At 38.7% G+C, this 22,838-nt stretch overlaps 1 protein-coding gene across 1 annotated transcript; it reads left to right on the top strand.

The window, feature by feature from the left end:
* Window positions 1-808: 808 nt before the first annotated feature.
* capn9 (calpain 9) lies at window positions 809-21,881 on the top strand. Its single transcript, XM_063010880.1, has 20 exons — window positions 809-1,012; window positions 6,126-6,195; window positions 7,989-8,107; window positions 8,206-8,339; window positions 10,612-10,780; window positions 11,093-11,176; window positions 12,283-12,368; window positions 12,528-12,605; window positions 12,713-12,873; window positions 15,211-15,365; window positions 15,834-16,042; window positions 17,059-17,095; window positions 18,111-18,191; window positions 18,512-18,569; window positions 18,691-18,755; window positions 19,520-19,588; window positions 19,767-19,845; window positions 20,473-20,589; window positions 21,498-21,556; window positions 21,647-21,881. Exons 1-20 carry the CDS (start codon window positions 809-811, stop codon window positions 21,671-21,673), a joined length of 2,061 nt encoding a protein of 686 aa, XP_062866950.1. The 3' UTR covers window positions 21,674-21,881.
* Window positions 21,882-22,838: the final 957 nt, after the last annotated feature.

Raw genomic sequence — 22,838 nt, 5'->3', positions numbered from 1 at the left:
TTGGCAACCTGTCGAGGGTGTTTCAGGGTTATTCATTCTGATCAGGCTCACGGTGGGTTCAAAGCCTACCCAGAAACACTTTACGCAAAGCTTAAGGACAGTCATTCACTTACTCGGTTACAGCTATGGGCAGTTCGGATCAGCCAGTCTGCATAGTGGTCCTGTGAAAATGTAAGGAAAACATGCCAAACTTCTTGGACCCTAGTCCCCAGAACCCATACCACTGTGTAGCACACACTACTTGTTACCTATTTATATACATACTGGAATATTTTGGTGAGGTGAGAGAAAATGGAAGTATCTGGAGAGGAATTGGAATAGGTCAGCCATCTCACAGAAACTGAGTGGTGCCGAGGATCAAACCCAGGTCCCTGAGACCCTGGTGAACCAGTATGTAAATGTAGTTACATAAGAGCGCTTGACTCTATGTAAGTAGTGAATGAGAGTAATTGAGTTGTTGTAGTTTCCTCCTGTGTCATTATTATCATGCTTGCATTCTTAAACTCGTGTAGTGTAAATTCCTTCTTCTCAAATGCTTCCACCAGCGGGAGTGTCAGAAGGCGTGGTGGTAACTGGCCCAGGACGTCAAACCAGTTTGTTTTGCAGAAGTTTGAACAACCTGCTGAGCCTGTCCTCGTACACACACACTCACACACTCACTCACTCACACACTCACTCATGCTCTCAGACTGGAAATCACCAGGCAGGCGTCAGTGAGCTCAGACAATCTGGTATCAGTTTGGTTCCTCCTCAGGTTCTCCTGTTCTCTTTTCGTGTGAGTCAAGTGCGTCCTGCGGCGGGTGTAAAGATGCCTACTGCTTCCTCTATGTTTCGTGCTGGGACTAAGATCCAGGCAGAGAGCACACAGGCTGATGGCAGGACCTTCGAGCAGCTCAGACAGGAGTGTCTGCAGAGGAAGAAGCTGTTCGAGGATCCTGATTTCCCTGCCATAGAATCTTCACTCTTCTTCAGCGAGAGCGTTCCTGTCAACTTTGAGTGGAAGAGACCCGGGGTACGTATTAAATCATGACCTCCTGATTATTAAGTGACTGATTATGATAAAAATTGTTTGTCACTGAACAGATGGATTCTTTCTTGAAGCTTGAGGACATGTGAAGCCTGCTCGAATGTAAACATTAATAACCCTGTTCTAGCAGCTAATTCATGGCAGACCTGTAAGGGCACTACTGCTCTATGGGCACAGAGATGACACTAGCTGTGGTCAATCAATCAGTAATGTAGAAAATAAAAGGTCGTGCCACAAGCATAAATGACATTAAGTTTCTGTATATTGTAAATATTTTGTATAATAAGCTAATTTTTAATAATAAACCTATGAAAGACACCAAAATATTTTGGATAGAGGTCTGTTTTCCAATCACTAAAGAACAGTGTCAGTGTCACAATGTCCACATTTTCTGGACAAAATTATATATATATATACAGTATATACCGATCACCCATAACATTAAAAACACCTACTTGTTTCTACACTCACTGTCCATTTTATTAGCTCCACTTACCATATAGGAGCACTTTAAAGTTCTACAATTACTGACTGTAGTCCATTTGTTTCTCTGCATGCTTTGTTATCCCCCTTTCATGCTGTTCTTCAATGGTCAGGACCCCCACAGGATCACTACAGAGCAGGTATTATTTTTTGAATGGTGGATCATTCTCAGCACTGCAGTGATACTGACATGGTGGTGGTGTGTTAGTGTGTGTTGTGCTGGTATGAGTGGATCAGACACAGTAGCGCTGATGGAGTTTTTAAACACCTCACTGTCACTGCTGGACTGAGAATAGTCCACCAACAAAAAATATATCCAGCCAACAGTTCCCCGTGGGCAGCGTCTTGTGACCACTGATGACGGTCTAGAAGATGACCAACTCAAACAGCAGCAATAGATGAGCGATTGTCTCTGACTTTACATCTACAAGGTGGACCAACTAGGTAGGAGTGTCTAATAGAGTGGACAGTGAGTGGACACAGTATTTAAAAACTCCAGCAGCGCTGCTGTGTCTTATCCACTCATACCAGCACAACACACACTAACACACCACCACCATGTCAGAGTCACTGCAGTGCTGAGAATGACCCACCACCCAAATAATACCTGCTCTGTAGTGGTCCGGTGGGGGCCCTGACCACGGAAGTACAGCATGAAAGGGGGCTAACAAAGCATGCAGAGAAATAGATGGACTACAGTCAGTAATTGTAGAACTACAAAGTGCTCCTATATGGTATATATAGGGCTTCTTGAATTATTCCTATCTTCTTTCCCTATATGATGCCCCAGCTTTAGGCAATGCTTTATTACAAGTTATATTTTCTACACTGACTGAACTAGCAATAGCACAAACCTTTCATTCATTCATTGTCTGTTTTACCACTGCTTTATCCTGGTCAGGGCTGCATTGGGTAAAAGGCAGGAAACGCCCTAGACAGGTCGTCAGTCCATCACAAAGCCAACACACACACTCACAAACACACTGACAGCAAATTTTAGTATCTCCAATTGGTCTTTGGACTTGCGGGAGGAGCTTCTGGACTAAACCCAAATGGACACAGGGAGAACATGCAAACTCCCCACAAAATAAACCCTGACTGTATAAGTAAAAGAAATGGTGATGTAACCCAGTGGTGAACATGCCCAGTTTTTTTGAATGCTGCAGGCATCAAATTTATAATTTGTATAGATTCAACAAATAAAATTTAGTTCATCCTTTAAAACACTGACAATCTTTTCTTTCTTCTGTCTGTTAAATTAAAGTTTAAGTAAATTAACAAATTACACATTTCAATTTTATTGTATTATTCCAGACTTTTTTGGAAACAGAATTTGTAATAGCTGTGGATTATAACAAACATGTACATTTGTAAAGGCTACAAATCTTAATTGAACTTGATTGCCTCACTTGTATCATTTATTACCCATCAATCATCAATTAACAGTTAAGTTAGTTAAGCTAATTAGTTAAGTAATTAGTTAAGCTAATTTTCTAAAATGATCTTTTGTTTAGCACCAGGCAACACACCCAAACAGCTAATCCTGTACTGTTTATACTATTAAAGCAATTTTATTACATACTAACATTTTGTATTGTTGCAGGAGAGTGCTAGGGTGCTAGCAGATTATTAGGCTAACTGTTAGCCAGGTGTATACACAAACATGATTAGCTATGTCTGGGGGGTAGGGGGGATTCAAAGCCCTGCAATGGATTATTGCTTGGTCCAGGGTATTCATGCAGTGTGCTCAGTGATTCTAATCGAACAAATATGTTTCACAAAAATGAAGTGTTAATGTTAGCATTATAAGTGTTCAAAAGACAAAAAACTGATGCTAGATCAGCAATTAGCACATGTACAGTCATGGGGTGGGGCCAAGCTCTTAACCCGTAGTTATGTGGATTGTATTATGCATTAGTTATAAATCACTTTGGATTAAATTGCAAAATGTCTAAAATGTGAATGTAAACTAGGGTGTGGTCAGCACAGTGATGCAGCAGGTAGATTTACCCATGGTGCAAATGTGTTTGTGTTTCTTGTGATGTATTGCTGTTGTGCCTATTGTGTGGTCTTGTCTTTTGCCCAATGTTTCTGTACTGAACACCACCCAAATGTGGATACAGCAGTTACTGAAAACTGTTAATATAGTTAATATAATTTTAATCATGATCATTTTCATTTGACGTTTCATTTCATTCATATGTTTCAGTTTTTAAGACAAAATTTACTTCAAAATGTTACAAATTTAAAATGAATAGATAAATGTCCCTTATCTGCGACTAAAACAACTTTGTGTAAATAAGCCCTTTTTTTTTTTTTTTTTTTTTTTTTTTTTTTTTACAGATCTTACATTCTAATAAAAACTATAGACCTTTGTAATCTCTCACCCGATGGCTTGCTCTAAACAAATTTCTCAGGCTTAGGCTCAAAAAGGTAGAGCAACACCGTACCTGCATAATACAAATGTTTATAGCTAGCACCACAATTTTGCACTTTATTGACAACAATAATTTGGTTTACTAATTTTAACACAGCTTTCCTATGAGAACAACTCCTTAAGTAATCTTCTGACATGTAATTACTTGTAGTGGTTGGTTGTGTTTGTGATGTGTGTGTGATGACTTTTACAAACACTTCTCTGTAATGATCTGTTAGTTTCGTCTTCCATCTGGGTGAAAATTAAATATTGAGAAACAGAAAAAACATTTTTAGATAAACCGTCCATTAACCTTTCTAACTTTCAGAATGTTATTAAACTAGAAGTGGTTTTATTATGAATCATTTTAAAATCTTTAGGATTTTTAAAGCATGTGTTCAAAATGCTAAGATATGCTAAATATGAATACAAGCTAGTACTTCAAACTGGAGCCATTATTATCCAATAATCCATTGACAAACTATACTCTTATTAAGTGTACTTCAACCATAATGCTAACAAAAACTGACAAAAGCTAGTGGTAACCATATTCATACTACTTCCTGACTGGATTATGTAAAGCCAAAATAGGGAATACAGCAGTGCAACGGGGGAATACAGAGGACATTGTGTGTTTCTCTGCACTTGTTAGGGCTCTGGCCGGTGTAAAGAATCATCCACAAGCTACCCCATGGCCCCCTCTTGGCCAGCTACATGTCATGCAAGCGGTAGTGGTCACAAGAGTGCATAGGGGAATTAAATAAATCCAAATTGGATTAAATAAACAGCATTTTTTGGTTTGGTTAGGGTTAGGTTTAAATCACAAATGGATTTTAACTCGCTACAGTTATGCACTAGAACTTGTACACAGTTGGTGGTGCACTGTGTAGCTTATATGATTTTGTTTACACATTCACTGAAGCACTAACTAAAATTCCTCTTTTAGAACAGATAGAACTTGTAATTTGTCTAATACTGTTCATAGGTCTGTCTTTTTTACATTTTCTAAAACATATACGTTTTTATGAAAATCTGTTGTGTCAGAGATATAAATTCACCAACTTAGATTTGCTGCTGTAGAAGAATTTTAGTGGCAATTCATGTTAGTAATTATGATTGAATACAGCTGGTGGCTTCTCTGTGGCTATATAAATAGGGCTAGTTTTATAGCACACATTGAACAGTGGTATCTTTGCCAGGGTCAGAAAGAAAACCCAGACTAAAAGCTACTTTGTAATGTTTGATCTAAAACAGGTTTATTATTTTTATTATGTCGTTTATTATGATGCAGTCGTGACTGACCAACTAGAAGTACCATTTTAAAACCTTTCACAATAAGCAGGTGAATTGGTAAGGGGATCTTGATTGGGTATAAAAGGACGATTATAAAGGCTCATTCTGGGCAAGCAATGACAATATCTGGCTAGTAATAATTAGTAAAATATTTATTAAAAGGATTACATATTAATTGTTTTAAAGGATTACATATGGATTTATATTGCAGCTGCAGAATTTTTTTCCCCATTCCTCATAAACTTTAACCCTCAGTTGTTTGAATTCTATTCTGTTTTAACTGAGACACCTGTGAGTTACTTTGGATAACAGTGTCTGCCAAACTGATACATTTAAATTCATCTTCAGTCAATGATCTTCAGTCAAAAATGCTGGTTTTGCTAAATTAAACACATGAGCAAGTAGGGATTACCATTTTGCTTTTTACCATTACTAAACATTATTAGAATGCTCATTCTTAAATATTTGTATTTATCAGTATGTTGATTTGAAGCAGTAAAAGTAGTTTGATGGAAAAGGTCATTATTCACTGTTAAAGGAAATTTGCTGTTGAATCACAGTTTGTAGGAGACATTTTTCCATTATCAGTGAGTTTCATTCAGGATTTAGCTAGGCTACCAACAAATCTCTCTGGCATGTGATCCGGAGACTTTAAATGCTGATTGCTGAACCACATTTTTTGTTTGGGTGTTCCTCTGTCTGATGCGTGGTATGGCAATCAGTCACAAACGTGTTTTACCCTGGGCAACACTTGATCAGTGGTATAAAATGTGAACACACCTAAAAAAGGTGCAGGTGTCCCTCCCACCCACCCCCACACTCCAAAAATTCACAACCATGTAAATATGCAGCATTCAAGTGTGAGTAATTAATGCCGTTCTCTCTCTCTGTGTATCTCCAATTTAGGAAATCTGCAAAGATCCAAAGTGGATCCTTGGTGGAGCTGATAGAACAGACATATGTCAAGGACAGCTGGGTAATCAAATCAAATCACATAACAATATATACAGCAATACAGAGATTGAAAATCATACTTATAAAACCAAAGAATGTTTGAAGAATAGTTTGTTCTGAAATTAAATGTACATATTAATTTATGAACCCCAAATTTGGGTTAATTAGCTTGGAGATGTCTAAGGGTGGCGCCACGGTGGCTAGGTGGGTAGCACTGTCACCTCACAGCAAGAATGTCCTGGTTTCAATTCCCATGTGGAGCAGTCTAAGTCCTTTCTGTGTGGAGTTTACATGTTCTCCCTGTGTTCCTGTGGGTGTCCTCTGGGTGCTCCAGTTTCCTCCCACAATCCAAAGACAGACGTGTAAACAGGTTAACTGGAGCTACTAAATTACCCCTAGAGATGAGATGCCGACATGCGTTGTCCTCTGTACATGCTGAGGTTCTCTGTATGAATTCACCACATGATGATGCTGCCGTCAACTTCACACGAGTTGGAGGAGGCAGGTGCTAGTCTGCAGCCCTTTTTAACCAGGCGGACATAACCAGAGTGCACAGGGAAACTTAATTAAATTGATCATTTCCAATAATTAATGTCCTTTAAATTTCACATTTCCAGTGACTAATTTAATGGAAACCAGTACTGTCAGAATGTATTTGCATTTTATTTGCTCAACTAAACCAGAACCAAATTGGCTGTTTTCCAAACCATACACAGCTGTATTAAACAGCTCTGTTACTATTCTGACATATCAGGTAGTGCACTATAGTGCCAAAAGTAAAGGTTAGATGCTTTAGCCACACCTATTATAGTGCCAAGTGGTAGGGACAGTGGTAGCTTAGTGGGTAGAGCTTTGGGCTATCAACCAGAAGATTGGCGGTTCAAATCCAGGCTCTACTATGCACTATGCCACTGTTGGGTCTTTGAGCAAGGCCCTTAACCCTGTCTGCTCCAGGGGCGCTGTAAGTTGGCTGACCCTGCGCTCTGACCCCAGCTTCCAAGCAAGCTGGGATATGCGAAGAATTTCATTGTACTGTACATCTGTATATGTATATATGACAAATAGTATATCTTCTTCTATTGCTAATAGGCATATATATAAAAATTGTTGTATATCATTTGTGTATCATTATATAAAATAAATGGGCGCCCAGGTGGCGCAGCAGGATATTCCGCTACCACACCAGCGCCGAGATTCTGAACTCCTTGGTTCGAAACTCAGCGTTGCCACCGGTCGGCTGGGCGCCATCTAGCGGGCATAATTGGCAGTGCCTGCAGCAGACACGGTTCTGCTAGAGCGGGGTGTCCGGACTATGTGGGTGGTGTCTTCAAACGCTGTGTGAGGACCCTGATTGACAGATAGAGAGGAGCCTGTGCAGAGTGCACAGGGGAAAAAGGGTTCCGCTAAGGGCTGCGTGCGGGTCGGGTCGGCGTGAGCAGCAATATACCCACCTTGACTGCAATCAGGGATCCCCCAGCAGCAGAAGACAAAGTAACTACGCTAAATTGGGAGAAAATGCAAAAAATTAAATAGAAAAATAAATAAATAAATAAGTGACCTTTGTGATCAATTAAAACGTCAACTACAAGTCATGCCTTTAGTGCCTGACCTAATGACATCTTTACGGACTAACTGAGCACAGATTCCCACAGTCTAAAACAAAATAAAAAAGTGAAGCTAGCTAGATGAAAAACTTTTTTTGTATTTTTGTTAAGACCATTTCTTTTTACCAAATTAGTAAAACTATTTTAATAATGAATTAAATTAAACGTGCAAAACAACATATGACTTCTTTATTTCTCTTTGTGTGTGCAGGAGATTGTTGGTTGTTAGCAGCAATCGCCTCCCTGACGCTGCACAAAGAAGTCCTGGCGAGGGTTGTGCCCCCTGACCAAACCTTTGATCATGGTTATGCTGGCATCTTTCGCTTCCAGGTGAAGCTAAAACTCTTTGTGCTCTGTATTTTCAGTGATCATACATGAAAAAATGACTGGCTAAACCATGGCGTGTATTTTGTGTGTGTGTACGATAGTTCTGGCAGCATAACCACTGGCTGGAAGTGGTGGTGGACGACAGGCTGCCAAGTGTGAGGAACAAGTTAGTGTTCCTTCATTCAGCCGACAACAATGAGTTTTGGAGTGCCCTGCTGGAGAAAGCTTATGCCAAGTACGCCCACATGCATGCATACTACATCTAACATAGGCTATCACTCACCTGCACCATCCCACCTCACAGTACTAGATCAAGCAAAAATAATGTACCTTGTACGTTAATGATTTTAATATTTTCCCCTTTTGCACCCAATTTAGTCATGGTCAATTGGAACTTATCTCTCTCTCTCGTAGCTGCTGCCACCACAGATTGAGAAAAGCCGAGGCTATCGATTTTAGTATGGCAGCAGGGTGGCTTGGTGGGTAGCACTGTCGCCTCACAGCAAGAAGTTCCTGGGTTTAATCCCCAAGCGGGGCGGTCTGGGTCAATTTCTTCCCACAGTCCAAAAACATACAGTCAGGTTAATTGGAGACACTGAATTGCCTTATAGGTGAATGGATGTGTAAGTATGTATGTGTATGAGCAATCATCTCTGACTTTACATCTACAAGGTGGACCAACTAGGTAGAAGTGTCTAATACTAACCAGTGATAGCTCAGTGGTTAAGGTACTGGACTAGTAAACAGAAGGTTGCCGGTTCAAGCCCCGCCACCACCAAGTTGCCACTGTTGGGTCCTTGAGCAAGGCCCTTAACCCTCAATTGCTCATTGTGTCCCGCTCATTGTGTTAGTCGCTTTGGATAAAAGCGTCTGCTAAATGCTGAAAATGTAAATGTAAATGTAATACAGTGGACAGTAAGTGGACACAGTATTTATAAACTCCAGCCGCGCTGCTGTGTCTGATCCACTCATACTAGCACAACACACGCTAACACACCACCACCATGTCAGTGTCCACCCAAATAATACATGCTCTGTGGTGGTCCTGTGGGGGTCCTCATTGTTAAAGAACAGGGTAAAAGCAGGTTAAAAATGTATATAGAGAAACAGATGGACTACAGTCAGTAATTGTAGAACTACAAAGTGCTTCTATATGATAAGTGGAGCTGATAAAATGGACAGTGAGTGTAGAAACAAGGAGGTGGTTTTAATGTTATGGCTGATCGGTGTATATACACACTCACATGCACATACACTCACTCACACCCACACACACACACATGCACACAGAATACACACACTCGAACATATGCACAGACATTCATTTACACACACACTTGCACATGTACACACACGACCACACACACAATCAACACAGTGTGTTTGCTGGACTTACATACAACTTACATACATACAACTACTGTATTGTACTACTGTGACTATTACTTGCATATTTGCACAATATTGCAATTTGCTCAAGTTTTTGCATTTTTGCACCTTACTCCTTTTATATATCTGCTGCTATAAAAACCCTATGCTGCTAACTGCATATCAAAATATGTTTTCTACCTCACTTATCATCTACTCAGTACCATGTACTGACCAACACTTGTCTCTAGTCTTGTCACCCTTAATTACTTTTAGATAAGAAATGTCTTTTTGTATTTATTATACTGTTGTCTATCTGCACTGTGTATTATGTTGCACTTTTTGTTCTATACTGCACCCTTGTCCTGGAAGAACGTTGTCTCATTTCAATATGTACTTGTATATAGCTGAAATAATAATAAAGCCTCTCTTGAAACCACAAAACTGCAGGAAGAAATATCTGATTACGAATTAAAAAATTTAAAGAATTACTTTGGAAATCAATGAATTTATTTTCCTGGTGCAGACTTTAAAGTAGATTTTTTGGAAACACTCAAAAACCTCAGGCCACTCAGGTGGCGCAGCGGTAAAAATACACGCTGGAACCAGAGCTGGGATCTCGAATACATCGTATCGAATCTCAGCTCTGCCTTGCCGGCTGAGGTTGAGCGGCCACATGAACAACGATTGGCCTGTTGTTCAGATGGGCGGGACCAAGCCGGATAGGGTCTCTCTCTCTCTGACTGGTGCAATTACGGCCTCTGCTGGCTGATTGATGGAGCCTGCACCGAGATGAGGAAAGAGTGCTTTTAGGTGTAGGTGATAAGATGCATACGGTATGCTGCCCACGTGTCATAGGGGGCATGGGTTAGCTTTGTCCTCCTCAATCAGAGCAGGGATCGGCATTGGTGGAGAGGAAGCATGATGCAATGGGGCAATTGGATGCGCTCATAAACTTTAACCCTCAGTTCTTTGAATTCTATTCTGTCCCAAGTGGGATTTCCCTAGGATAACAGTGCCTATCAAATAAATAAATTCAAGTTCATCTTCAGTCACCAATTTATTAAAAATCCAAACATTTAATACAAATGGCCCTGCTGTAACTAACTGTTTTGCTTTATCTCTGTGGTGTATATCAGAATGAACGGAAGCTATGAATCGCTGAAGGGAGGCAGCACTCTGGAGGCCATGGAGGACTTCACCGGTGGAGTGGGAGAGGTATACGAGACCAAGAAAGCCCCCGAAGACCTGTTCAACATCCTAAAGAAAGCGCTGGACAGAGGATCAATGATGGGCTGCTCCATTGACGTAAGATTAAGTCTGATCAATGCTAAACATGGTACACGTTAACTCTGCTCCTCACACGTCACCTGAACCTGTCTGCTTTTTAACCTTTTTAAAGTTAAATCTTTTAAAGTTTTAAAATCCTAGATCTGTGGATTAACAAAAAAAAAAAAAACATGTAGCAGTATGATTTTTAAAATAAGATTTTGTGAGAAGTGAACGGCTGCATGGTTAGTACAGAGCAACAAACAGACCTGCAGCAATAAGCAACTAATCAAAAGTATATTAGATGAAAAGCTTTAAAAATCATATTGTATATTCTCTCTTACTTTGTAGATCACCAGCTCAGCTGAATCTGAAGCTCAGACTCCAACCGGCCTGGTTAAAGGTCATGCCTACTCCATCACTGGTCTGGAAGAGGTAATTAAACAAATGTGTTATTTAAAGGTATTAAAATATTCAGTTACACTATATGGAGTTTAGTTATTTTAACATTTTACTTAACGAAAATATTGTAATATAATAATAACGACCTGGCGAGTGCAGCCTATGTGGGGGCAGTGCGGTTGGGGCAGTGCACCTGCCCCCCCGGTAGTTACACCCCTGCTTGTAAGAGAAGCCCACACAGAAGAGCGGCTGTTGTTCTAGCTGAATAGATTATATAGAACTCACTCTGTTTTCATACTATTTGTTTTTGGAATGGGATGTCCAACAAGTTCATGGTCAAAGTGTCCAAATACTTTTGGTCATATGTGTATTTAGCTGATTTTTCCACAGCAAATAGCCACTCCCTGTTTACTGTTTAGTTTTCCTTCATCATGCAGAGATAGTAGCACTCTGGCCTCACAAAAATTCCCGGGTGGAACGGTCCCGGTCCTTTTTGTGTGGAGTTTGCATGTTCTCCCAGTGTCTGCGTGGGTTTCCTCTGAGTGCTCCAGTTTCCTCCCACAGTCCAAAGACATGCAGTCAGGTTAATTGAAGATATAAAAGTCTCCCTAGGTGTGTGTGTGTGTGTGTGTGTGTGTTTGCCCTGTGATGGACTGGCGACCTGTCCAGGGTGTTTCCTGCCTTTCGCCCACTAAATCAGACCCACCGCAACCATGACCAGGAGACAAGGGTTGTAAAACAGACAGTGAATAACTGTAAAAGTACAAATGCTCATCTAAAAGATTTGATACAAGTTACAGATATTATATTAGTTACAAAGAATATATTTTATTTTAATTGTTTATTTTTTTGCTTTTCCCAAAGTAAAATAATATTGGAGGTGTAGCAGAGAGATGTATTTGTCAGTTGATGATAGCTAAATCACTCCCTGTACTCTAATCTGTAGTCTGTACATGAATTATAGCTGAAATTAACTTAAACTTTTAAATAGCTAAAATCAGAATTTTTTTTAATGATAAACTGATATGGCCAAACCAAAGTGATGAGGTCTTGTGGGTTTTTAGACTGCCAGGCTAATCCAAATGACCTTTCATAATTTAGATATTTTCTCTACAAATGTAGTGTTTGTTTTTCTGCAGGTGAACTACAGAGGCAGCAAAGTGAGGCTGATCAGTGTCAGAAATCCCTGGGGCCAGGTGGAATGGAATGGACCCTGGAGCGATAAGTATGAGTCTTCTAGGCCTGATATTCCAGTAGAACTAATACTATTACTTAAAATCACCATTAAGTCCATTAAGTACCAGAACATTGATATACAGTGTGTGCTTGTATAAAATTATAAAATGTTATATTAAATTTCCAATATTCACTTGTTTCATTGCAGTTCCAGAGAGTGGAGTTACGTCGATAAAGCAGATAAGGTCAGACTGCTGGAAAACGCCACAGAGGATGGAGAATTTTGGTAAACTAATAACAATGAACATTACAATGAAAATCCATCTGAATTCTCTCAGAACCTGGTGTAACAAACTGCTTGATATAATTTTAATAAAATTTTTTGTGTTGAAGGATGGAGTTTGAAAACTTCAAGATGAACTATGACAGGGTGGAACTGTGTAATTTGAGTCCTGACTCTCTGACCGATGACACCAAGAAGAAATGGGAGGTAAATGCTCTGGAGGGCAGCTGGATCCGGGGCTCTACAGCTGGAGGCTGCAGGAACTTCATTGGTCAGAGCAAAACCCTTCTCCTTTTACCTCTTTTGGAATGTTTTAAATTTGGAAAACAACATAAATATATGATAAATAAATAGAAAACAACATAATTCTATGAAAACAACCCCAAATCAGAAAAATCTGGGGACAGCATAGAAAATGCAAATAATAAAAAAAAGTTCTTACATTTACATTCTCACAAACAGAGTTTCTTACATTTACTTTGACTTTTATTTGATTGCAGACAGGATGAACCTGAGATATTTTATGTTTTGTCTGATCAACTTCATTTAATTTATTAATAAACATCCATTCCTGCATTTCAGGCCTGCAACACATTTCAAAAAAAGTTGGGACAGTAAAGCATTTACCACTTTGTAATGTTGTCATTCCTTTTCACCACACTTAAAAGACGTTTTGGCACCGAGGAGACCAAGTGATTTAGTGTTTCAGCTTTTATTTTGTCCCATTCTACCTGTAAACACGTCTTAAGATGTGCAACAGTACGGGGTCGTCATTGTTGCATTTTTCATTTCAAAATTCTCCACACATTCTCTATTGGAGACAGGTCAGGACTGCAGGCAAGCCAGTCCAGTACCCGTACCCTCTTCTTCCACAGCCATGCCTTTGTAATGTGTGCAGCATGTGGTTTAGCATTGTCTTGTTGAAAAATGCATGAACGTCCCTGGAAAAGATGACGTCTTGAAGGCAGCATATGTTCTAAGATCTCAATGTACTTTTCTGCATTAATGCTGCCATCACAGAAGTGTAAATGACCTTTGCCAAGGGCACTAACACAATCCCATGCCATTTTCTCCAAAAAAAAGACCTGGAATGCTGATTCATCTGACCACAATATACAGTATGTTCCCACTGTGTGATGGTCCATCCTAGATGCCTCCGAGTCCAGAGAAGTTGACATTGCTCCTGGACATGGTTAACATAAGGCTTCTTTTTGGCACAGTAAAGTTTTAAGTGGCATTTGTGCATGTAACTCTGTATTGTAGTGCGTGACAAAGGTTTGCCAAAGTAATCCCTCACCCATGTGGTTATATCAGCTATTGTTGAGTGGCGGTTCTTGATGCAGTGCCGTCTGAGGGATCGAAGATCACAGGCATTCAGCTTAAGCTTGCGCCCTTGTCCTTTACGCACTGAAATTCCTCTCGATTCCTTGAATGGTTTAATGATATTATGCTCTGTAGAGGAAGAAATATGCAAATAACTTCCAATCTTTCTTTGAGGTACATTGTTTTTAAACATTTCAATCATTTTCCCACACATTTGTTGACAAACTGGAGATCCTCTGATCATCTTTGCTCATCAAAGACTTTTGTACCAAACCATGATTACAATCACATGTTGACATCACTTAATTGGAATCACATAATTATTTCGTTTTTTCACCTCATTACTAGCCCTAAATTGCCCCTGTCTCAACTTTTTTTGGAATGTGTTGTAGGCCTGAAATGCAGGAATGGATGTTTATTAACAAATGAAATAAAGTTGAGGAGACAAAACATGAAATATCTAAGGTTCAAACTGTCTGCAATTATATAAAAGTCAAAGTAAATGTAAGGAACACTGTATTAATATTTTATTTGCATTTTCCATGCTGTCTTAACTTTTTCTGATTTGGGGTTGTATGAAGTATAAATGAAAAGCAACATAAATATATGAAAAAAAAAATCACCATAAATATATATATAAAAAAAATAAAAACACACATTTATTAAAAACCATGAACCTTCAGAACAGCCGGCATAGATTTTCTGGTAAGTTTAGTAATGAAATGAAACACTGTATTTATTTTTTTAATTGAGCAACTTTAAGTAGGGAAGTTTTAAGTTCCTTAATCTCTACCTTTCATAACAAACAAAAGCATTTTGAAAAGTAAAAATGGAAATTGAATTGTACAAGTAGAATTTTGTGTTTTTATGATATAAGTTGGTCTGGCGCAGTGGGTAGTGCTGTCATCTCACAACTACATGGTTTTGATTCCCCAGGGGCGACCTATGTCCTTTCTGTGTGGAGTTTGAATGTTCTCCCTGTGTCTGTGTGGGTTTCCTCCGGGTGCTCTGGTTTTCTCTTACAGTCCAGTCAGGTTAATTGGAGCTACTAAAATTGCCCCAGTGTGAGTGTAAATGTGTGTGTGTTTGCCCTGTGATGGACTGGCGACCTGTCTGGGGTGTTTCCTACCTTTCGTCTAATGAATCATACCCAGGCCAGGATAAAGTGGTATTAAAACAGACACTGAATGAATGAATGATTAATGGTTACTGTTGCCTTAGTAACATTACACACTGAAGTGTGATTGTTTTAGTTAATCTTGATGTTTTCACATTATTTTCTCAGACACGTTCTGGACGAACCCTCAGTTCAAGGTGAAGCTTGAGGATGCAGATGGTGATGGCCAGTGCAGTGTCGTTGTTGCCCTTTTGCAGAAAAACCGACGCAAACTTCGCACAGAAGGACTTGACATGGAGACAATTGGATTCGCCCTGTACGACGTAAGAGAGACACCAAGATTAAAAAAGAGTTTGTAAAAAAACAAGCCTAAGTCCAGATGGCACAGCGGGGTATTCCGCTAGCACACCAGCGTAAAGATTCTGCACTCCTCTGTTCGAAACCCGGCATTGCCATTGGTCGGCTGGGCACCATCTGGTGGGCATAATCTGCAGCAGATGCTAATTGGCCCGGACTATGTGTGGGTGGGATCTTTATACACTGTGTAAGGACCCTGATTGGTAGACAAGACGCCTGTGCAGAATTCAGGGGTGAGAAAAGGAGGGCCGTGCATGTGTTGGAAGAGGTGGGAGCAGCAACATGCTCTCCTCGGATGCAATCTGGTATCCCTCAGCAGCAGAAGACAAATTGAGTGCGCTAAATCAGAAGGAAAATGGGGAGAAAATGCATAAAAAAAACAAGCTAGTAATGAAGAAAGTTAAATTCTCTGATCTGTCTGATTTCTTCTACAGGCTCCCAACAATGAGGACCACGCCGGAAAAGATTACTTCCGTTATAATGGCTCAAAAGCACGCAGTCGCACCTACATTAACACACGTGAAGTTTCTGAACGCTTTGCTCTTTCTCCGGGGAACTACCTCCTGGTGCCCACCATCTTCCAGCCTCACAAAGAGGCAGACTTCTTAGTGCGGATCTTCTCTGAGAGCAAAGCCTCTGCATTGTATGTATTGCTCTTTATTGATTGATTAGTTTTAAAGGGAAATTGCAGAGTAAAGTTGATGATGATAAGGCTTAGCAAATACTTTACACAATAATCAAATCATGTAACAAGCACAACGGCTGTGCTAATTGGCGGTGTGGCACAGTTCCAGAACAATGTCCACCTGTTGCACTTTATTATTTAGTTCTCACCCCTCAAATTTTTCAATGAAACTTGAACAGTAAAAGATGCTGTGCGTAAAACTGGCAAGCTCATTGGTGAACTAAAGAGCACTGGAACCTTTGTTTCCTTCTAAAGGCTACAACACTGAACATTTATCACAACAGTCATCAGTCTGTCTGTAATGGGACTGACAGGAGGGTTGAAAACTACTTTTCTTTCCCCTTTTCTACATTTATGTGTAATTGTGACAGTAAACAATGCAAGCAACTGAGAGTTGAAAGACTTGCTCAGGGGCCCAACAGTGGCAACCTGGCAGTGGTGGGGCTTGAACCAGCCTTCTGATCTGTAGTCCAATACCATAGTTGTTAATAAAAAAAAGTGCTACCAATATTTTCTAATAAGCAATTTTTGCATTCATAGACTGTTTAGACTAAAAATTTTTACAGAGGGAAACACTTCTGTATGTCACTTTGAATAAAAGCGTCTACTAGATGCTGTAAATGTAGATGCAAATGAGTCTGTATGAAACCAGTGTTGTTTTCTTGGCCATATAATACACTTGCTTCAATTGAACTTTTTTTTTTTTCAGATATTTTTGACTTATAAACTTGTATAAGTCTTGGAAAAAAAAACCAAAATGACCAATCATTGATAAACGCACTTTTAAGGGACATTAATTTAGTAAAATAAATTTTATAAATATAATTAAAGTAAGGGACGATTACTCTTCTAGACCAAGCTGGACATTTTACAGCAGTTTGCTGACTCTATGTGTAGATCTGTTGTTATACTAGTACTTTATATGATATGTTGACTCTAAACTTGAGTAATGAAACACGTGCATGTGCTTGCAGGGAGATGGGAAACACAGTTGAAGCTGACCTGCCTGATGTGAGTGACCTTTTCGTATTCTTTAAGCTTTACCTTTTGTAGTAATCCTGCTATTTTTTATAATTAATTGTAATATTTTGGTAATTTAAACACTAAGGCTAACATCTATCTATCTATCTATCTATCTATCTATCTATCTATCTATCTATCTATCTATCTATCTATCTATCTATCTATCTATCTATCTATCTATCTATCTATCTATCTATCTATCTATCTATCTCATATCATTTTATGCAGAATCTTACATTTTATTCCTGCATTTTGAACAAAATGTTAACCTTAGTGTTTAAATTAGCAAAATATTACAATTAACTATAAAAATAGCAGGATTAGGTAGGTGAACACATAGTTGTCAGTCTGAACCTGCAGCAGTTCTGTTCTCAGATGCAGAAGCTGAGGGTCTTTAGGCTAGTTTCTTTTAGCATAATGATGCAAACAGTTAAAGTCAAACATTTACATACACATGTAAGAATGAGCTTTTAATTCATGAACGATCTGGGTTTCTTGGTGGTTCTTAGATGGTGGGTTTATTCATTGTTTAGTAGTTTGATTCAGTGTTCAATAGTTTTATTATTTGTTCTGTAGTTTTATTATTTGTTCTGTAGTTTTATTATTTGTTCTGTACTTGTACTATTTGTTCTGTAGTTTTACTATTTGTTCTGTAGTTTTATTATTTGTTCAATAGTTTTATTATTTGTTCAATAGTTTTACTATTTGTTCTGTAGTTTTATTATTTGTTCAATAGTTTTACTATTTGTTCAATAGTTTTACTATCTGTTCAATAGTTTTACTATTTGTTCTGTAGTTTTATTATTTGTTTTGTAGTTTATTATTTGTTCTGTAGTTTTGTTCATTGTTTAGTAGTTTTATTTATTGTTCAGTAGTTTTATTAATTGTTTATTAGTTTTATTCATTGTTCAGTTGTTTCATTGATTGTTCACTGGTTTTATTTATTGTTCAGTACTTTTATTTATTATCAGTTTTTGAAAGAATTTTGATCTCTGACCTGCAGCCACCGCAGCCCAGTAAACCAGAGCAGGAAACTGATGAGGAAAAAGGACTCAGGAAGCTGTTTGAACATATTGCTGGCTCAGTAAGTAACGATTTAACGGGGCTTGAATTCACACACCTGCAGGAATAGAAATAGAACCCAAGTCACAAATGTTTAATCAAAGTAGAACAATACTGGAAACATTTGCAAATAAAAGAGGTAGCCAAACAAAGTAAAAAATAAAAGACACAAAAACATGGATAGAACAGGGATGAGAACTGGATGTCACAATGACAGGCTGCTCCGTCATCTCGAGCATAATGTGGATTAACACTATATAATAATGTGGATTACAATTATTGTTTATTGTAATAATCATCATACAGTATAAAGAAAGTTGTTTTTGGCTGTTTTTGCTGTAGGATCAGGCAATCAATGCACAAGAGCTGCAGGATGTCCTGACTGGAGTACTTAGCAGGAGTGAGTCATTACACACTATCACTACTGCATACAAGACATGTACTCATGATGTATTCACATTATTTTGGTGATAAACTGGTAAATATGTTGCACTGTAAAGCTTGTTTTGATTTTTTGACAGGAAGAGAGATTAAGTTTGATGGTGTGAGTCTGACCACCTGCCACAGTATCATTAACCTGATGGATGTATCCTTTTGCATTGCTACGTTATGCAAGAATCACCTGCATTTTAACTGCAAATTCCTGCACATGTTCTTTGTCTTTGACTAAATTATAGGACCACATACTTCAAAATATGATCTAATTTGCTGCATCAAAAATACATATACAGAAGTGTCAGTGTGGCACAGCAGTCTAATGCTCTATCCCACCGGGTTCAATTCTCAGTGATTTCACCAACATGATGCAATTGACTCCTACTGTCTGGTTGAGAAGCCAGCATGATGGTGGAAAAATACTTAGTACATATTTGTAGAAATCCTCTGCTGGCAGGTGTAAAGAAATGTCTGAGCAGGCATGTGCCAGCCTGTGGCCAGCATCAGCCAGCAGATCTGTGCAATGGCAATGGGAAGTTAAATATTCCCAGATTGGGGGGAAAAGGGTGGCAGTGCAAGAAACAGATAAACAAAATATTTTAAATACATACAGCAGCTTGGATGATTAGTTTGGTAGTGTGAAAAGTGTAATAATTAAACATGAAGCAATCACACTGAAGAATGCAAATGCAGACCAAGTAAGCCCAGTTTGCTCGGGATAGAAAGTAAGCATGTAGAATTGCGTTTTTGTAGAAACTGGATGTTTTGATGATGGCATGTGTCTACACTTTGCTGCTTTTTTTGACTCACTATAGAAAACTATGGTGTTCAGAAAAAATAAGAGACTTATTGACAAGTTTTTACACTTGTAAGGCATTCAAGCTTTTGTTAGTTTTCCCTAACCAGACTGTGTAGGTGGACAACTCGGGCATGATTGAGTTTCAAGAGTTTAAAGTCTTCTGGGACAAACTGAAGAAATGGATGGTAAGCATCTCCTCTATGAATTATACATTTCATTTTTATATCTATTTATTTAACAATAAAGAAAATGATTGTAAATTTTCATTAATAATCATTCTTACTGTCAGACCAACTGTAAAGTGACTTTGGTATCTTCTGGTTGTTGTTGTGCTTTGTTTCAAGTCTAACATCTGTTTTTCAGATGTTGTTCCTGTCCTATGATACAGACCGCAGTGGCCGCATGTCGTCCTATGAGCTCCGCATCGCACTTGAAGCTGCAGGTGAATGAATACATGGTCTGCACAGAAGGCCTTAAATAATAGATTGACATTACCAAATGTTCTTGCGTCTGCTAACAAAGAAGGGTCTCCATATCCCCCAAAAATGCATACTGCAGCTCCCAGTCTAGTAGTATCCTCTGTACTGCTGCAGACGTCTACCCTGTAACTAACGCAAACCCGCTCTGTGTGTAATAGCCAACTATGACTTTTCACCTGCACAATCAGTATTATGCATAGAGATTCACGCACTGTTCTCTATTATTCCCTGTTTCTGTACAAGCGCCTTTGACCTGCCAGCAGAGGCTGCGATTGCAGTAAAGTTGAGAAATCGCTTTAACCCCCCCCCCCCCCCCCCCCCCCAATACACATAACCAATCATGTCTATGTGGACTTCCTATTGGTTAATTGCAGAGCTGAGATTTCGAGAGAGCTCAAGAGATCTCAGGGACAGTGGTCTAACGTGCTATCAATTATCACACTTAAATGATCAGACAATACTACCAATTCTACTGCTCAAGGGTCCAGGTTTTGTGCTTGCTACACCAAGCATCGTTGTGCATTGGTTTCAGATTTCTTCTACAAAGTTTTGTTTACATGACATTACGGTTGTGTTTTGTTCTCTAACAGGGATGAAGCTAAATAGTAAGCTGCTGCAGCTGATTGCGCTGAGGTTTGCAGACGAGAACTTTGAAATTGACTTTGATGATTACCTCACTTGCATCGTCCGACTGGAGAACATGTTCAGTGAGTAACCAGTAAAACTGCTGCGTGATCATCTTTTAATTCATGTGTATAAAGTCTGTAAAAACAAGGACTGCACTACAATAATACAGATTGGTATTAAAAGGTTAGGTTGGGTGGGAACACAGTGGCACAGCTGGAATAATGTGTGCTGAACAACAATATGAGCCCTAAAGACTTGGGTTTGTCCTTTGACTCTGGTCGCTCTGTGAGGAGTATGCACTGTGTTCATGTGGGTTCCCTTTCCTTTTAAAACATGCAGAAGGTGGATTGACTGGTCTAAATTGCCCTTAGGTGACCCCCCATGACGGACAGGCACGGTGTTTCCAGGTGGTAACTGATCCACTATCACTCAGTTTCAGTCTGTGGGGACTCAGTGGCATAGCATGTTGTGTAGGGTAGTGGTAGCTCAGCGGTTAAGGAATTGGACTAGTAATCAGAATGTTGTTGGTTTAAGCCCCACCACCACTAGGTTGCCACTGTTGGGTCCTTTAATTGCTTTAAACTTTAATTGCTCCAATTGTATCAGTCATAATTGTAAGTTGCATTGGATAAAAGCATTTGCTAAATACTGCACCAATCTTAAGGGTTGTGGGAACCTGGGTTTAAATCTTCTCCCTGGTCACGTCAAAAGGTTTGGTGTATTCTCTCCATGTCCATCTGGGTGACATATTACAGGGCAGCTCTAGCACTGTAGTTATGTCATCTAATGACAAAGCCACGTTTACGTTTTTAGGCTCTTCTGTATGATCAATTTTTCCACAAATGTTTGACTCATGGCTGCTTGATTGTATGCAACTGATTTATACATGAAACATTAATTAGTATATGTGTCCAAATACTTTTAAAATATTGCCCAAACTCACAATATTTCAGTGCTTAAAAAAAACTATTATTTTATTTTATCGTAGGGGTTTTCCAAGCTTTGGATCCCCACAACAGGGGGGAAGTCACCTTGAACTTTCAACAGGTAGGTCATACTGTTTGAATTCTTCAAATAATTATCTATAATGTTTTATCTATGTTCACCTACATTTAAATTTTACTTGTCTTCCTACAGTTCCTGCTGTTGTCCATGAATGTCTGAGTGGGGGAAAAGCTGGAGAAGTTGCTAAAAGAATTCATCTTTATATTATTCAAGTATTAATTGTGTTACACATCAGTTTTCCAGACACAAATTCATGCAAAAACCAGGACAACAGAAATTTTAATTGGAAATCTGAATAAACTGGAAATTATCCAAAGACGTAGCCAGGGGTTTTATTCATGTTGGGAAATGTGTACTATATGTTTTTTCTTTGGATGTTTACCTGTTTCAGATTCACTGTGTGTATTCATGGTTCTGACTGTGATTCACTGATTTCAGATGTTGTGTTTAAAAACAAAGCACACAACAACTAAGTAAAAAGTGTGTTTTTCATGGCTGGTTACAATTACATCAGTGTCCTACAATAAATTTACTGAAATTATTATGGTGATGAAAAAATGTGTTTGTGTCGGTTACTCCAACAAGTATATAACAATTAATTATAACAAATAAATAAACAAATAATGGATTGTATTTATTTGTATAATGTAAAACCATTACTTACAAAATATGATCATTAAAATAATTACAAAAAGTAACAAAAGCAGCAGCAATTCAGAATAATCTTGTGATTTTTTGATGTTATTGTTACTAAAACTTTTTACTTAGGCTTAGCAGGCTGAAATATCTCCACATGGGGGAGCTGTTATCCATTCAAAGTATGTTTTACCACCATTCTATATTTAGGGTCGTGGTGGGTACAATTTACCAGGCAAAAGTTAAAGAACACTGGACAGGTTGCCAGTTAATCACAGAGCAAACACACACACACACACACAGAACATGAGGCAACAGTACTACACACCAAGCTAACTAACTAGGCATTTAAGCATATGAAATAAATGTATTTTTTAAGAATACAGAAATTTTTGGAAGTAGGAAAGGACTTCCTTTCAGAGAACTAGTTCAGGTTAAATAAAAAAAATTCATATAAAAAATAACTTTTTTAAAATGAGCATAAATCATCAAAACTATTTACTTTCTGTGGTGAGTTTTGCATTTTCCTCTTGTGTCTATGTAGGCTTCTTTTAAGATCACCTCCAAAATGCATTGCCACCTTGTCCAGAGTGCCGGTTGCACTTACATTTGTGGCATTTAGCAGACACTTTTATCCAAATGAACTTACAAATATGAAAGAATACAATTTGAGGAATTAAGGTTAAAG

This window comes from Trichomycterus rosablanca, chromosome 15, assembly GCF_030014385.1.
Source record: "Trichomycterus rosablanca isolate fTriRos1 chromosome 15, fTriRos1.hap1, whole genome shotgun sequence".
NCBI classification, from domain to species: Eukaryota; Metazoa; Chordata; class Actinopteri; order Siluriformes; family Trichomycteridae; genus Trichomycterus; species Trichomycterus rosablanca.
This window is presented reverse-complemented; position numbering and strand designations above follow the sequence as displayed.

Coding starts and splice junctions, on each gene's coding strand:
- capn9 (XM_063010880.1), top strand. CDS start 809: ATGCCTACTGCTTCCTCTATGTTTCGTGCTGGGACTAAGATCCAGGCA. Junction 8,340..10,611: donor CTGGAGAAAGCTTATGCCAA/GTACGCCCACAT, acceptor GGTGTATATCAG/AATGAACGGAAGCTATGAAT. Junction 12,606..12,712: donor ACAGAGGATGGAGAATTTTG/GTAAACTAATAA, acceptor TTTGTGTTGAAG/GATGGAGTTTGAAAACTTCA.